This window comes from Bufo gargarizans, chromosome 4 (assembly GCF_014858855.1).
Source record: "Bufo gargarizans isolate SCDJY-AF-19 chromosome 4, ASM1485885v1, whole genome shotgun sequence".
In the NCBI taxonomy this organism is placed as follows: domain Eukaryota; kingdom Metazoa; phylum Chordata; class Amphibia; order Anura; family Bufonidae; genus Bufo; species Bufo gargarizans.
The window spans coordinates 348,304,685-348,320,940 of NC_058083.1; the positions used below are offsets into that span (position 1 = coordinate 348,304,685).

The window sequence follows — 16,256 nt, forward strand, 5'->3', positions numbered from 1 at the left end:
ACTTAGTAAGGACCAGGTCCGTTTGGTGTCTGGAGTTTAGACAGCTCCTATAGGGTTGGCTTGTCCCCATACTTAGTAAGGACCAGGTCCGTACCGTGTATGGAGTTTAGACAGCTCCTAGAGAGCTGGCTATTCCCCATACTTAAGGACCAGGTCCGTACCGTGTATGGAGTTTAGACAGCTCCTATAGAGTTGGCTTTTCCCCATACTTAGTAAGGACCAGGTCCGTTTGGTGTCTGGAGTTTAGACACAACCCTATAGGTGCTTCTCCCGTGGCGGTGCAATTATCCGCCCCCCCCCCCCTCCTCCAGCTGATTCCGGTGCGGTCACTTCCGGGTATAGCATTCTGCCAAGTATAGGACTCTGGCAGAACACCGTCAGCCCGGAGCGGCCGTGCATGAAGTAGATCTGCGCTGCGGCTGCTTCTTTATTCTAGGAGTCCGCGCCTCTTCCCGTGACATCATCCCAGAAGCAACTCCTTTCTAGCCAAGACCTTATGAGCATGGAGTCTGCTGACCTAGATGCTTTCAGAGAAGAGATCCGGCAAAGAGACGCCGAGATACAGAGCCTGAGAGAGCAGCTCGCTGCACACCATGCGGTAATTAAGTGGTTATCGGGTGCGAGCTCAGCCTCAGTGAAGAACACACGTGGGTTATGGAGGCGTCACCTATTGTTAGACCTCTTGTCAGTAGATGCAGCAAGAGCTTTTGCCCTGATACTGCGATAAGACCCAGTATATTAAGATCTGTGCCCTGGTTTATAACGGAAGAGCCCCATCCATCGCAGGCCGTATACAAACCGTGTCTGATAGACCCCGTTTGTATATTCTGGAACTTCTGCCGCCCTTGCATAGTGCCAATCTTGCCACTGCACACTCCATGCGCCCTGGAGAGAAGACAGGAGCCTGCTAACTTCTCTGTTCTCAGGTGTACACTGCTGGGACATACTAAAAAGAGTGACGAAAACACAAGAACACTAAGCAATCTGTAAGACTATAGAGAGAGGTCTAATAGGTTTCCTGTATTTGTTAGAGGTGGAATGAACACATATTCCATAGGCTTGAGCAAATGGACCTTCAGATCGTAGATCCAGAGTCGATCTGCTCAAATGCTTACATTTTAAAGGGTTTATCCAACACTAACAAATGCCCCCATCTGCCCTGGCCCCTCATACTTATTCTACTTACTTGGCCCCGCACTACCACTGCTGCTTATCCCCGGATGAAAACATTTGGGGGGGAGGGGGGAGCAGGCAGTGACGGGGACGAGCCTCCCTAGTATGGTGGGTAACACTAGGGTGGCTTGTCGCAGTCATTGGCTGTCCCCCCTTCCCGACACCGGATGTTTTAATCTACGTGCGGGGAGCCAGGTAAGTACCGTATTTTTTGCCCTATAAGACGCACCTACATTTTAGAGGAAGACTATAATAAAAAATACAATTTTTTTTCATTTGACCTAAGGTCAAGCCAGCAATCAGACCTCAGCTGACAGCCCCAATCAGACACCCCAATGTTAATAAGACCCCAATAAAACATCAGATCTCAGCTCAGACCCCAAGGTGTACGACCCCCAATCGGACCTCAGATAAGAGCCCCAATATAAATGAGACCGCCATTCAGACCTCAGATCAGCCTCTTATCATCCCCCCAGCCTCTTATCCCTTTAGCCTTTCATCATCCCCCCTCCAGCCTCTTATCAGTCCCCTAGTCTTTCATCAGCCCCCAGCCTCTTAGCCCCCCTAGCCTCTCATCATCCCTCATACCTTGTACATGGGAGCAGACAGAGGCAGAGCAGGCATGTGTGGCAGGAAAGCATCTTCCTCCGCTCCCGCCGACGTTGTCACTGAAATCTGCCGGCCGGTCCCTGTCGACCAGCCCGAGACATGGCCGGACGGTCTCTACCAGCGTACACCAGCTTCCCTGCACGCCGCGGGCAGTCCCCATCAGCAAGCCAGCGCTCCGGCCGCTGGGCTCTTTCTTCGGGTACATCGCCGGCTGCTGTTCCTATGCAGAGCAGGCTGCGATGTACCACGCATAATCAATGTGGTGCACATTTTCTATTTGTTTGACCTGTATTCACCCCATAAGACGCACTAGCATTTTCCCCCCATTTAAAAAAAATTCAGTAGCAATCCAAACTAGGTTTTGTTACCGAGGTAACAGCCTGTACCAAAGCCCAGTTTGGATTGTTATTAAAAAAAATTTCAATACCCTAATATGCATACAGTAAGAGTTAACCATTTTTTTGGGCGAAACAAACTTTGGCTCCACAGAGCCAATGCATTTGAATGCTGTTCGGATACAGCATTAAAATAGAAGTATTTGAACGAATCGACTTCGGATCTCTGATCTGAAGGTCGATTCGCTCACACCTGTACATGTTGAATACTAGGCTTATGTTATATTCACAGTGTATGTACAGTGAATATATTTAATGAATTTTGAGGACACCTTATTCCAACTAATTGAAAAAGTTGCAGTGAGCTGTCCTTAAAGTAAATCAGTTGAAAGCGGCATTAAAATACCAATGGTGGGCACAAAAAGTGTGAATTAAAAATGAAATGAATTCAGGCCAGTGATCTCACACTGCCAACATACAGAGGGCGATGCCCTGTATCAGGTACAGCCATCAAAGTGGGCAGATGGACAATTTTAACTGATTTGAACAAGTAACTGGTGTTTTTCAAGGGTTAAATGAATTCGGGCCACTTATGTCACAGTGCCAACAAGAACCAGAAGCCCAGCATCATAGTCATTTGATTTTAGTGGACTTAATTAATTTAACCCTTTAAAAAAACCAGTCACGTATTCAAATCCGTTAAGTGTCTGTTTACCACTTTGATGCCAGTTCTTCTGCCCAGAAACCGTTCAGGCTAGGCTGTGTCTGCAGGGCATCAACCTATGTATCTTGGCAGTGTGAGATCACTGGCCTAAATTCATTTATTTCTTTAAATCACACTTTTTTCCTGCCCGTCATTTGTATGTAAATGCTGCTTTTAACTAATTTAAGGACAGCTCACTGCAGCTTTTTCTATTACTTGAGATAAGGTGTCCTCATAATTCATTAAAAAAAAACTACAAATGATCTGATTACGAAACCAACTTCAGACTTGTACAGGATATATGAATAGTTTATGGTGGAATTAACAAAAACAGGTGTATACTGAATTTATTGTGCTGCTTAGGGCTCGTTCACATCTCTGGTAATCTGATCCTTTAGGTTGTTCTGCTGGAGTTTATCAGATTCTTCCATTCACAGCCGATTTCTGGCATAAATGCTGAGTTTTGTGTGGCCGACTGCTGGCATTTATAACGGAACAGCCTGCCAGTTTTAGAAACACAACTGTGCAAGTTCCCTTAGGCAGGGAATGAACAAGACAGTTCAGTTTCTGGGTAAAATTTATCTCGGGGCGAGTGTAAAAACAAAAAACTCAGTGTAGAGATATATTGTGTGGCACAGTGTAGAGGTATTCTGTGTGGCACAGTGTAGGCTATATGTGTATAACATAAACATACTCCACATGAAAACTTACAATTACTTGGCTTTGCCCATGGGGATCTCGGACTCCACTTCAACACTTTGGCCGGGGGCTCGGTGGAGCTGATGTTGTGCTTTATCCTAATGAGAAAGATTTCATAATAAGGATTTGGAGAAGGGGCAGTAAGATAGCAGAGTAGGGAGAGGCTGGTGCTGCTACTAGGGGGTCATACCATAGGGGAGTAATAAAGTCCACCATAATGCCCCCCCCCCCCCCCAGTAGAAATAATTCTCCTTATAATGTGCAAAACATGCCCTCAGTTGAGCTAATGTTCCCATAATGTGCCAATATAAAATAACCATTCTTAGTGCCTTCGTAGATGACCCCATAGTACTCCTGGCCCCCCTTCCCCATAGTACCCACTATAATGTGTCCCAGTATAAAATGCCCCAATACAGTGCCCCCATATAAAATACCCCTTCTTTTTAGCCTCAGTAGATGCCCCTATAGTGCCACCCAATAATGTGCCAGTAAGAAGAGCCTCCTCACCATCATGTGCCAGTAATAAGGTTAGTTTATAGTGGAATGAGCACATATTCCATATAGACAGGTTTATACAGAGTTCTCTGTACATATAGACGGGGATGAATAGATATGTGCAGTTTATACGGGAATAAACACACATTTCACATATACATGTGTTTACAGAATTTCCTGTGCTTTCTGGACAGGGAATGAACAGGATATATGCATCCTGTTCATTCCCTGTCCAGAAAGCACAGGAAATTCAGCATGCACCTATATATCTGGAATTTGTATTAATTCCAGTATAAACTCCACACATATCTTGTGCATTCCATGTGTGTGTATATGTATGTATGTGTGTGTATGTATGTATATATATATATATATATATATATATATATATATATATATATATATATATATATATATATAGAAAAGGAAAGTCCGCAGCACTCCTTTAAGTAAAAAAGTGAAATTTATTCACACATGTCAGACAACGTTTCGGTCCTCTCACAGGACCTTTTTCAAGTCAAGTGAACAAAAAAGTGCATAGTGCAAAAATAAATACAACTCTACAGCATGACACAATCCATTATCAGCCAATAGAGTACTAGTGCACTCCCATTCATGGGTGGACTACAATTCATATAATTAGCTCCATCTGTTACCGTACATGCCAACTTCAGTCGGAGTATATCAGTGATACATTCAATAATAATTCATCATCATATGTGTACATAAGTGTATATAATAAAGTGAACCGTGCAATTTAAAAAAGTCCTTGACTAAATTACCTTGCCTCAGGCCTGATGGAGAACCGAGATAGTTTATGGAGAAGGCGTCTCTACTTGTCGGAACACGCCACTCATCCGCGTCCTCTGCTCCTTACTGCGCATGTATTCAACCCCCTTCTGTTCACGCAGCTTCTAATACTCCTACGTCGCCTCTACGGTGGAAGCCAGCGTGATGACGTACGGTCGATCACGTCCAGGCGCCGCACACAGACAAGTCTGCGTCAGCGTATAGACAGATCGTTCGCGCCCCATCACGAGTCCATCTCCACCATCTTACTTCAGGCAATGTTTTTGGGCAATAATCTCATGCCTCCATAACTCCCATATTTATCTCGTCTCCATCCAAAAAAGGCCCGGCACTGGCAAAAAGTCAGCATACATCTATATCTTTAGTTCAGACAAATCATTGTAGCTTCCATTTAATTCACCGCATATAGAGAGCAGACAACATCAGGGTATAGGCCATGTAAGATGGATATCTAGCTAACCATTCCTCCTGTCACCCTAAATTCTACATTTAACCCTTTGTACCAGACAAAGGACAATCTAGACAGACATTTCTTAAAACAAGACGCACGGGCTCTTTCCCATGTCTGGGATGTGTGAACTGTAAACAGATGGTCAAGGGATCGACGTTCACACATCCAGACACGGGCGAGACCTTTGATATAGGGCATTATCTCACCTGTGATTCGTCATGGGTGATATATGTACTATGGTGCCCTTGTAAAAAATTATATGTTGGTGAAACCACTTGCGATTTAAAGATTAGGTTAAATAACCATAGGCAATCCATCAGGAATAAAAGAAGAGATCTGCCTGTATCAAAGCATTTTGCCGAAAAAAATCACAAAGAAAGTGACTTGAAATTTATGATTATAGACCATGTTAAACCATTGGAAAGAGGAGGTGATCGATTAAGCAAATTAAAAAAAACTGAATTAAGGTGGATTTTTCGGCTTGATACCCTAAAACCCAAAGGGTTAAATGTAGAATTTAGGGTGACAGGAGGAATGGTTAGCTAGATATCCATCTTACATGGCCTATACCCTGATGTTGTCTGCTCTCTATATGCGGTGAATTAAATGGAAGCTACAATGATTTGTCTGAACTAAAGATATAGATGTATGCTGACTTTTTGCCAGTGCCGGGCCTTTTTTGGATGGAGACGAGATAAATATGGGAGTTATGGAGGCATGAGATTATTGCCCAAAAACATTGCCTGAAGTAAGATGGTGGAGATGGACTCGTGATGGGGCGCGAACGATCTGTCTATACGCTGACGCAGACGAGTCTGTGTGCGGCGCCTGGACATGATCGACCGTACGTCATCACGCTGGCTTCCACCGTAGAGGCGACGTAGGAGTATTAGAAGCTGCGTGAACAGAAGGGGGTTGAATACATGCGCAGTAAGGAGCAGAGGACGCGGATGAGTGGCGTGTTCCGACACAAGTAGAGACGCCTTCTCCACAAACTATCTCGGTTCTCCATCAGGCCTGAGGCAAGGTAATTTAGTCAAGGACTTTTTTAAATTGCACGGTTCACTTTATTATATACACTTATGTACACATATGATGATGAATTATTATTGAATGTATCACTGATATACTCCGACTGAAGTTGGCATGTACGGTAACAGATGGAGCTAATTATATGAATTGTAGTCCACCCATGAATGGGAGTGCACTAGTACTCTATTGGCTGATAATGGATTGTGTCATGCTGTAGAGTTGTATTTATTTTTGCACTATGCACTTTTTTGTTCACTTGACTTGAAAAAGGTCCTGTGAGAGGACCGAAACGTTGTCTGACATGTGTGAATAAATTTCACTTTTTACTTAAAGGAGTGCTGCGGACTTTCCTTTTCTACTGAATTTGTCCCATATCGAGGGACCACCGCGGGCACCTGCACTATTATATTTGCACTGAAGGGAGTGCTGCCTGAATCTTTCTATGGAGATAGATATATATATATATATATATATATATATATATATATATATATATATATATATATATATATATATATATAACAAGAAAGGCACCGCAGCACATCCGTAGGTGAAAAATAGTGGATCTTTATTCACCCTTGCGACGTTTCAGTCCTCTTACTGGGACTATTATCAGGCTTGATAATAGTCCCAGTAAGAGGACTGAAACGTTGCAAGGGTGAATAAAGATCCACTATTTTTCACCTACGGATGTGCTGCGGTGCCTTTCTTGTTTTATATCGTACACCTTGGTAAGGTGTTTTCGCCGCTGGCACCCATCGGTTGGATACTAGGTGTGCTGCCCTGATTCTATACAAATATATATAAATATAATATATATATATATATTTATTGGACCAGCTTTTAAAATGCTATTTGAGCTGCTGGGGCAAAACCGCCTTCTCTATAATTGTCGGTGTCCCAATTGAAATATTCTCATGAGAATTCAGAGAGCTGACACAGGCGCATCGCTGAATCGGATACACTCTCATACTTTGTTCCATACAAGCATATATTTTTATACAGATAATCATAGACAAATCTGGCACATTGCCAAGGGGGTGAAAATCGAAACAAATGATTTGATTGGCTATTCATAAAAGGTAATGCTTCCACATCATACTAAAAGACTTCCAATAACACCTTAAGGACCCAGGACGAGAATGCTCGTCCGAAATGGCTGGTACTTTGCGCCCCAGGATGAGCATTCTCGTCCTTCCTCTCCCCCCATGAGCAGTCCGGCAATCAGCAGCACGGATCCGGCTGCATCCACCAGCATCGGTGATATTATCCCCTCATATGCCACGGTCAGCGCTTACCGCGGCATATGGGAGGTTTGCTCTCCCTCTCCTTAGCCATTTGGTTCCCGCGCTGCAGTGGCGGGGACCCGATGGTTGCCATAGCAGCCCCAAGCCATTCCATTTTGGCATTTACGGAGGCCTATGCGGCCCAGACCCTGTAATGTTGAAGTCCTATAGTGAGACAAAAATAAAAAATATTAAAAGTGAAATAAAAGTGTTTTCTAACAAATTTAAGTTTCAATAAAAAAATAAAAATAAAGAAGCCCTTTTCCCATAGAGACATATAAAATTGTAAAAAATAGAAAGAAAAATACATATTAGGTATCGCTGCGTGGGTAACAACCTGCTCTATAAAAATATCACATGATCCACCCCGTCTGAAATAAAAAAAAGCTATTTTTTTGTCACCTTTCATCACAAAAAGCGTAATGCCAAGCGATCAAAAAATTGTTGGTACCCTAAAGTAGTACCGATCAAATCGTCATCTCATCCCGCAAAAAATTAGACCCTAACTAAGACAATCGCCCCAAAATGTAAAAAAAAAAAAAAACTGTGGCGCTCAGAATATAGACACTAAAAAATGATTTTTTTTTTATTTATTTTTTGTTAAAAAATGCTGTTATTGTGTAAAATTTTAATAAAAAAAGTATACATATTAGTTATCACCGCGTCCATAAGAACCTGCTGTATAAAAATATCACATGACCTAACCCCGTAAACAATTGTCAAAAAAGCAATTTTTTTGGGTCACCTTATATCACAAAGTGTAATGCCAAGCAATCAAAAAGTCATATGCACCCTAAAATAGTACCAATAAAACCGTCCTCTCATACCGAAAAAAATGAGCCTCTACATAAGACATAGCCCCCCCAAAAAAGTAACAACCTGCTCTATAAAAATACCACACGATCTAACCTGTCAGATGAACATTGTAAATAACAAAATAAAAACGGTGCCAAAACAGCTATTTTTTTGTTGCCTTGCCTCACAAAAAGTATAATATAGAGCAACCAAAAATCAACCCTAAAATAGTACCAACAAAACTGCCACCTTATCCCGTAGTTTCCAAAATGGGGTCTTTTTTTTTTTTTTTTTTTTAAGTTTCTACTCTAAAGGTGCATCAGGGGGTCTTCAAATGTGACATAGCAACTCTTAAAATGATCCCAGTGAAATCTGCCTTCTAAAAACCATATGGCATTCCTTTCCTTCTGCGCCCTGCCGTATGCAGTACAGCAGTTTACGACCAGATTCTAAACCATTTTATGTTCTCCTTTTTTTTTGCTCATACAATATATATTTTGAACCACTTCCCATCTGGGCCATTTGCCCCCTTCCTGACCAGGCCTAATTTAGCAAAACTGACATATCTCACTTTATGTGGCAATAACTTTGGAACGCCTTTACTTATCCAAGTCATTCAGAGATTGTTTTCTCGTGCCACATTGTACTTCATGTCCCAGCCCTCTAGAGACAAATTGTCAAAAGCCCTCCTCCTATCCTGTCAGAAAAGTGTCCACAACCTGATGCTGTGATTCCCCTATTTTCATCAATATCAAGTCCTTCAGGTCAGCCCAGGTGGCTCTCTGTCGCCTGAATCTGTTGTAACATCTTGGCAGTGGGCATTGGTCTCATCAGGAGGGTCTAAGAGTCTAGTCAACAGTCCTAATTAGTCGTTAGGGCTCCAAGGGTGATATTCTGTTGCAGTAACGTAACCATACTGTCCTGGGGCTTCAGGAGCCATGGGGCGGATAGGTCCGTGGCATCTGTTTTGGGTGTCTGAGCAGGTAGGATTCTAGTCTTTATTCTAGTCAATACAGGAGAAATGTCTGCAGGGGCACGGGCCAGGGGGTATGGAGGTGGCGTATCTCCAGTTTCCACACACTTGTTGCTGAGTATACAACAATCTACCTTGCACAACTTCTCCTTTCCATCCCTCAGGTTCAACCTCACGAGTCACTTTTATCCATATAGCAACCACTTCTTCACATCCATGATCCTTTATCCAACCACAATGCGTCCTACTGAATCTTTGCCAGACGTCTAGGTTAAGATTCCCATACTTCATCCCTGCCTTATCCAACACACTGTCCGCATTCTTCAGACCCTCCTTACCTCCTCTTTCCTTCAGCAATGTTTTGGCTGTCTTATAACCTTCGGATATACTAAAATTATTCCCCATTGCTCTGTTGGCTGGTGCAGATGATGCAGAGAATAATCAGACATATATGGATGGCTGTAGTTTACTAGGATTCATTTGTATTGAAGAGATATACAGCAGAGAGCATGGTGCTCATGTTAGCACAGGAGATATAGAAGAACAACAACCATAGATAACAGAAAAATGCAATAACAGATAGTCAACACATGGAACATTATGATAGAGTATTTGTGTATAGTGACATCTAGTGGTCAGACTCAATACTTCAAATACATAGGCATACAGGGAAATAAACCAAGCAATGTATAACATAGCATGAAACAATGTTCAGTCTCCAACACCCCTTCTCATTGTGAAGTGCTTAATTAGACAAACCGATTCTTCTTGTTAGATCCATATGTCTCTTTGCAGGCAAAGGCTTAGTAAGGATGTCTGCTAACATTTCCTCAGTGGGACAGTATCGTAGATCCATCTGTCCTTGCTCTTGCAAGTCTCTTAAGAAGTGATATCTCACATCTATGTGTTTGGTTCTCGGGTTTATCCGCTCTGTCTGTGCGAGTGCTATACATCCTTGATTGTCCTCATAGATTGGCGTGGACTCTGTCTGGTTGTGATCTAGATCTTCCAGCAATTGTCTCAACCAGATTACCTCTTGCCCTGCTTGTGATGCGGCCAACAATTCTGCTTCCGTGGAGGACAGTGTCACTGTGGACTGTTTCCTGGTGGTCCAGCTGATCAGCCCGTCTTTGAATAGAAACAGGTGTCCACTGGTGGATTTCCGATCACTGGGGTCACCTGCCCAGTCTGCATCCACATATCCAGTCAGACCACTTTTCCCTGTTGATGAAAGTTTTAGTTTAAAGTCTATTGTTCCCTTCAAATAGCGTATGATCCTTTTTGCTGCGTTCCAGTCCATCTGGGTTGGCTGGGATACTTTTCTGCATAAGAATCCCACTGCTGTGGCTATGTCAGGCCTTGCCACTGTAGCAATGTATAGTAACTTCCCCATTGCTCTTCTGAATTGTGAGTCATCTTGCAAGGGGTTAATTGAGTTGTTTAATTCTTTAAGATAATTTGTCTCCATAGGCGAGTTGACTGGTTTGGCATCATTGAGCCCAAAAGTTTCAATTACTTCCTGTATTTTGTGACTCTGGTTAATAAGAAAACTACCATCTTCTTCTCTTTCTATCTGCATGCCTAGGAAGTGTTTGACATCGCCTAGATCTTTTGTTTCAAAATCCATGTTTAAGACCTCCAGCAGTCTGGAACAATCCCCTTCTTGCTCATAACATACTAACAGATCATCTACATAAATGAGTACAAAGATCCACCTACCATTTAGTTTCTTGGTGTATAGGCAGGGATCGGCCTTGCTCCTCTGAAAGGATTCTCTCAAAAGCGCCTCATTAATCTTCATGTTCCATGCTCTGGCTGCTTGCTTGAGCCCGTAGATCCCCTTCTTAAGTTTGCATACCTGTTCTGGCTTTTGTGGGTCTACAAAGCCCTCTGGTTGCTCCATGTAGATGTCTTCTGTTAAGTCACTGTGTAGGAAAGCGGTTTTTACATCAAAGTGCTTTACTAGCATTTGTTTTGTAGTTGCAACTGTGAGTAGAGCTCTGATTGTGGTATGTTTGACGACTGGGGCAAATGTCTCATCGTAGTCTTCTCCATATTTTTGGGAGTATCCTTTGGCTACGAGTCTCGCTTTATATCTCTCAACTGTACCATCAGTGTTGTACTTGACCTTGAAAGTCCATTTACAGCCAATTGCCCTCTTTTTGGCCGGCAGTTGCGTTAGCACCCAAGCCTGCGTGTCCTGTAGTGAGATGATTTCTTCCTCAGCTGCCTTTATCCATCTCTTGGCTTCCCTCTCCGGGAGTTGTGTTATGTCTTTCCAACAAGTGGGTTCTCTTACGCAGGATGTTTCTACTTTGTACGAGAGTCTGTTGGGGGGTTTACCTTTGTTTTCCCTCATTGAGCGTCTTGGTTCAGCGTCATTAGCTGGTTCAGTTTGTTCCAGTCTCTTCTGTGACACAGTATCACTCTCGGGTGTTTGTTCCATAGGAAAAAAAACCTGCTCAGCGTTATCTGGTTCTTCTGCTCTTGGCATGGCTGGCTCCGTTACTTCATTTCTCAGGTCCTCGATAAATGTTACGCTGCTGCTGATTGTCACTTTATCGGTCTTTGGGTCTAGGATTCTGTATCCTTTGGTGTTTTCGGCATAACCAACAAAGACACCTTCAATTGCTCTATTTTGGAGCTTGCTGCGCTTTTCTCCCGGAATGTAAGCAAAAGCTTTGCTTCCAAATATCTTGAGGTGTCCTATGCTTGGTTTTCGACTGTGCCATAGCTCGTATGGAGTTTTAGTTGTTGCCTTGGAGTGTAATCTGTTTTGTAAGTAGGTGGCCGTTTGTGCTGCTTCTCCCCAATATTTTTCAGGGAGTCCAGAATCTGTCAACATGCATCTGATCATTTCAGTCAGAGATCTGTTTTTCCTCTCTGCTACCCTGTTCTGCTCTGGAGTATATGGGACAGTCTTTTGATGTTCTATTCCTAGTTCCCTGAGTGTATTCTCTACTTGAAACCCGGTGTACTCGCCACCATTATCACTTCTGAGTACTAATGGTTTTCTGTGAAATTTATTGCTTACTTTGGTAACATAGTCCTTCAGCTTGTCGATTACTTCTGACTTGTTCTTCATTAGGTATGTCACTGTAAACCTTGAGTAGTCGTCTATAAAAGTTAATATGTATTTATTTCCTCCTGGGGTGGTTGTTCTCATAGGCCCGCATACATCTGTGTGTATTAGGTCGATCGGTCTTGTTGCTCTGCTTTCACTTGCCTTTGGTGGGGTTACTCTGGTGGCTTTGGCCTTGATGCAGCATTCACACCTTAGCGTATTTGGGCAGCCTGTTAACTTGAAGCCTTTCGTTAAATCTCATCTGGCCAGCTCCTGTATGCTGTCAGGGTGCCTGTGGCCCAGACGTCTGTGCCATAAATGAATACAGTTCTTGTGCTTATGTGTGCAGAGCTTTGTTTCTTGCTCAACAACATCAAGTTCATAAAGGTGCTTACCCGCTTTAGCTGTTGCTATCACTCTTTTCCCATCTTGGATAGTGCATTGGTCACCTTTAAACATTGTGGTTAGTCCTTTGCTTGCCAGTCGCCTGACTGATATAAGGCCGCCATTGAGCCCGGGAACATACAATACATCCGTCATTGGTATTTTTAACACTTGTCCAGCCTCATTTTTACAAGTGACTATTCCATATCCTGTTCCTTCAGCAGTTGTGCAACTCCCGTCTGCAAGATATATGGTTTCTTTCTTGTCTGGATTGAGCTCTACGAAGAATTCTCTATCGTTAGTCATGTGACTTGTTGCTCCAGAATCTATATACCATTTATGGTTGGTGACAGCATCTGTCACTTTAAAAGTTCCGTGCCACGCTGCTTGGTTGCTGTTTTTCATCATGGTTATGAGTGCCTGATTGGGATCTTTTTCCCTCTGCTCATTCCTCCACAATGGACAGTCGCGCTTGAAATGCCCAGCCCTGTTACACCGGAAACATAGTTTGGCCTTCCAGTTTGGCATCTTAGTGTCTGTCGCTTTAAGTGCTGCTCCTGTATCGCTCTCTTGCCTGTGAGAAGTTTGCTCCTTCTGCGCTTGTATTCATCTGAAAGTCGAGATTTCACCAACTGTAATGTGAGTTCTGCTTCAGATCTTGTCTCTAATGCATTAATCAGAGGGTTGTATGACTCTGGCAGGCTGCATAAAAGTATTGCTGTCACATGGTTATCTTTGATCTCCTCTCCGAGGTCCCTGAGTTGTGCAACAATCTCCAGCACGCTTCTTATATGTTCTTGCATATCCCCTTCTGGAGTCAGTTTTGACTGATACAGCTTCCTTAGTAAATATAACTTGCTGTTTAAGCTAGAGCTCTCATGTAATCTACGGAGTGCATTCCACATACCTTTGGCAGTATCTTCCCCTTTTATGTGGATAAGCTGTTCATCTTCTACCAGTAGGGCTATTGTGGCTCTTGCCTGTCTGTTTTTCCTATCCCACTCCTGGTTGTCTAAATCCGGCCTGTCTGTGGTGAGGACATCCCATGTGTCATCTTTGCTCAGCAACATCTCCATCTTGAACTTCCACATCTGGTAGTTGTCACTATTTAGCTTAGTGACCCCCAGTTTAAGATCCCCGCTGCTAGCCATGTTTAATGTACCTTGCTCGTATTCCAAGCACCTGGATACCTCAGAGCAGATTTCCTCCGCAGCTTGATCAAAGATGGTGTGCAGATGAAGACTAGGCCTCTGTTCCGACTGTCTGATGATTCACGTTGTCTGGGCCCATAACCTTTGTTGGCTGGTGCAGATGATGCAGAGAATAATCAGACATATATGGATGGCTGTAGTTTACTAGGATTCATTTGTATTGAAGAGATATACAGCAGAGAGCATGGTGCTCATGTTAGCACAGGAGATATAGAAGAACAACAACCATAGATAACAGGAAAATGCAATAACAGATAGTCAACACATGGAACATTATGATAGAGTATTTGTGTATAGTGACATCTAGTGGTCAGACTCAATACTTCAAATACATAGGCATACAGGGAAATAAACCAAGCAATGTATAACATAGCATGAAACAATGTTCAGTCTCCAACATGCTCTTCAACTGTACCAGTACTACTATAGAAAGTAACAAAATTCTGATGTCTATTCCCCCTCAGTTTTCCCCAGAGCTTCCTCACTATATTCATCTAGTGTATTCTGAACTGAGATTTAGTATACAAATCAAGTCATTGTGGGATCGATGTTCTGTAGATTGTATTATTTTCCCTTATAACATGGTTATAAGAGAAAATAATAGCATTCTGAATACAGAATGCATAGTACAATAGCGCTGGAGGGGTTAAAATATATATATATTTTTTATTTAACTCCCCTTAATCCACTTGATCGCGCAGCCGGCTTCTCTTGTCTTCTTTTTTGCTGTGTGCAGGAAAAGGACCTGTGGTGATGTCACTCCGGTCATCACATGATCCATCACCATGGTAAAAGATCATGTGACGGACCATGTGATGACCGGAGTGACGTCACCACAGGACCTTTTCCTGCACACAGCATAGAAGACAGAAGAGATCAATTATTTTTTATTTTTAACCCCTCCAGCCCTATTGTACTATGCATTCTGTATTCAGAATGCTATTCTTTTCCCTTATAACCATGTTATAAGGGAAAATAATAATGATCGGGTCCCCATCCCGATCGTCACCTAGCAACAGTGCGTGAAAATCACACCGCATCCGCACTTGCTTGCGGATGCTTGCGATTTTCACGCAACCCCATTCATTTCATGGGGCCTGCATTATGTGAAAAACGCACAAAGACGAGCATGCTGCGATTTTCACGCAACGCACAAGTGGTGCGTGAAAATCACAGCTCGTGTGCACAGCCCCATAGAAATAAATGGGTCAGGATTCAGTGCGGGTGCAATGTGTTCAACTCGCGCATTGTACCTGCCGGAATACTCGCCCGTGTGAAAGGGGCCTAAAGAACAAACAAAACGTATACCGTGACTCCTAAAGCCAGACCAAAAACATCCCGATCAGAAACTAAACCCAACAATTATAGGTATTTTTTACTTTTTAAGTTTTTATTTTTTAATTTTTTTATCAATATTATCTCGACTGTAAAAGGACTTTATACGTACGTTCTTTCAACAATCCCTCGAGCCATACAACCGGTCAGGGAGGCACAGATAAAATGTAGGATAAAGGCTCTTACCTTGCAGCGCTGCCTTTTTATCTGTCCGTCCTGGTCCGGATTATCCAAGTTGTAAGATAGTACATAAGGCCGAAAAAAGACATTGTCCATCCAGTTCGGCCTGTCATCCTGCAAGTTGATCCAGAGGAAGGCAAAAAAACAAAACAAAAACCCTGTGAGGTAGAAGCCAATTTTCCTCACTTTAGGGGAATAAAAAAAATTCCTTCCCGACTCCAATCAGGCAATCAGAATAACTCCCTGGATCAAGGACCCCTCTCTAGTAGCTATAGCCTGTAATATTATTACACTACAGAAATACATCCAGGCCCCTCTTGAATTCCTTTATTGTACTCACCATCACCACCTCCTCAGGCAGAGCGTTCCATAGTCTCACTGCTCTTACCGCAAAGGATCCTCTTCTATGTTTGTGTACAAACCTTCTTTCCTCCAGACGCAAATGATGTCCCCTCGTCACAGTCATAGTACTGGGGGATAAATAGATGATGGAATATGTCTCTGTACTGACCCCTGATATATTTATACATAGTAATTAGATCTCCCCCCCCCCCCCCCCCCCCCCCCAGTCATCTTTTTTTCTATAGTGAATAACCCTAATTTTAATAATCTTTCAGGGTACCGTAGTTGCCCCATTCCAGTTATTACTTTAGTTGCCCTCTTCTGGACCCTCTCCAGCTCTATGTCTACCTTGTTCACAAGAGCCCAGAACTGTACACAG

The 16,256-nt window shown here is 42.9% G+C and overlaps 1 protein-coding gene across 1 annotated transcript in view; it reads left to right on the forward strand.

The window, feature by feature from the left end:
* Nucleotides 1-374: 374 nt before the first annotated feature.
* Nucleotides 375-16,256, forward strand: part of MOCS3 (molybdenum cofactor synthesis 3) — a 208,933-nt gene continuing 193,051 nt past the window's right edge. Inside the window, exon 1 of the mRNA XM_044292068.1 lies at nt 375-598. Coding sequence (XP_044148003.1) covers nt 497-598 — 102 coding nt within the window. The 5' untranslated portion in view covers nt 375-496. The remainder of the gene's footprint in view (nt 599-16,256) is intronic.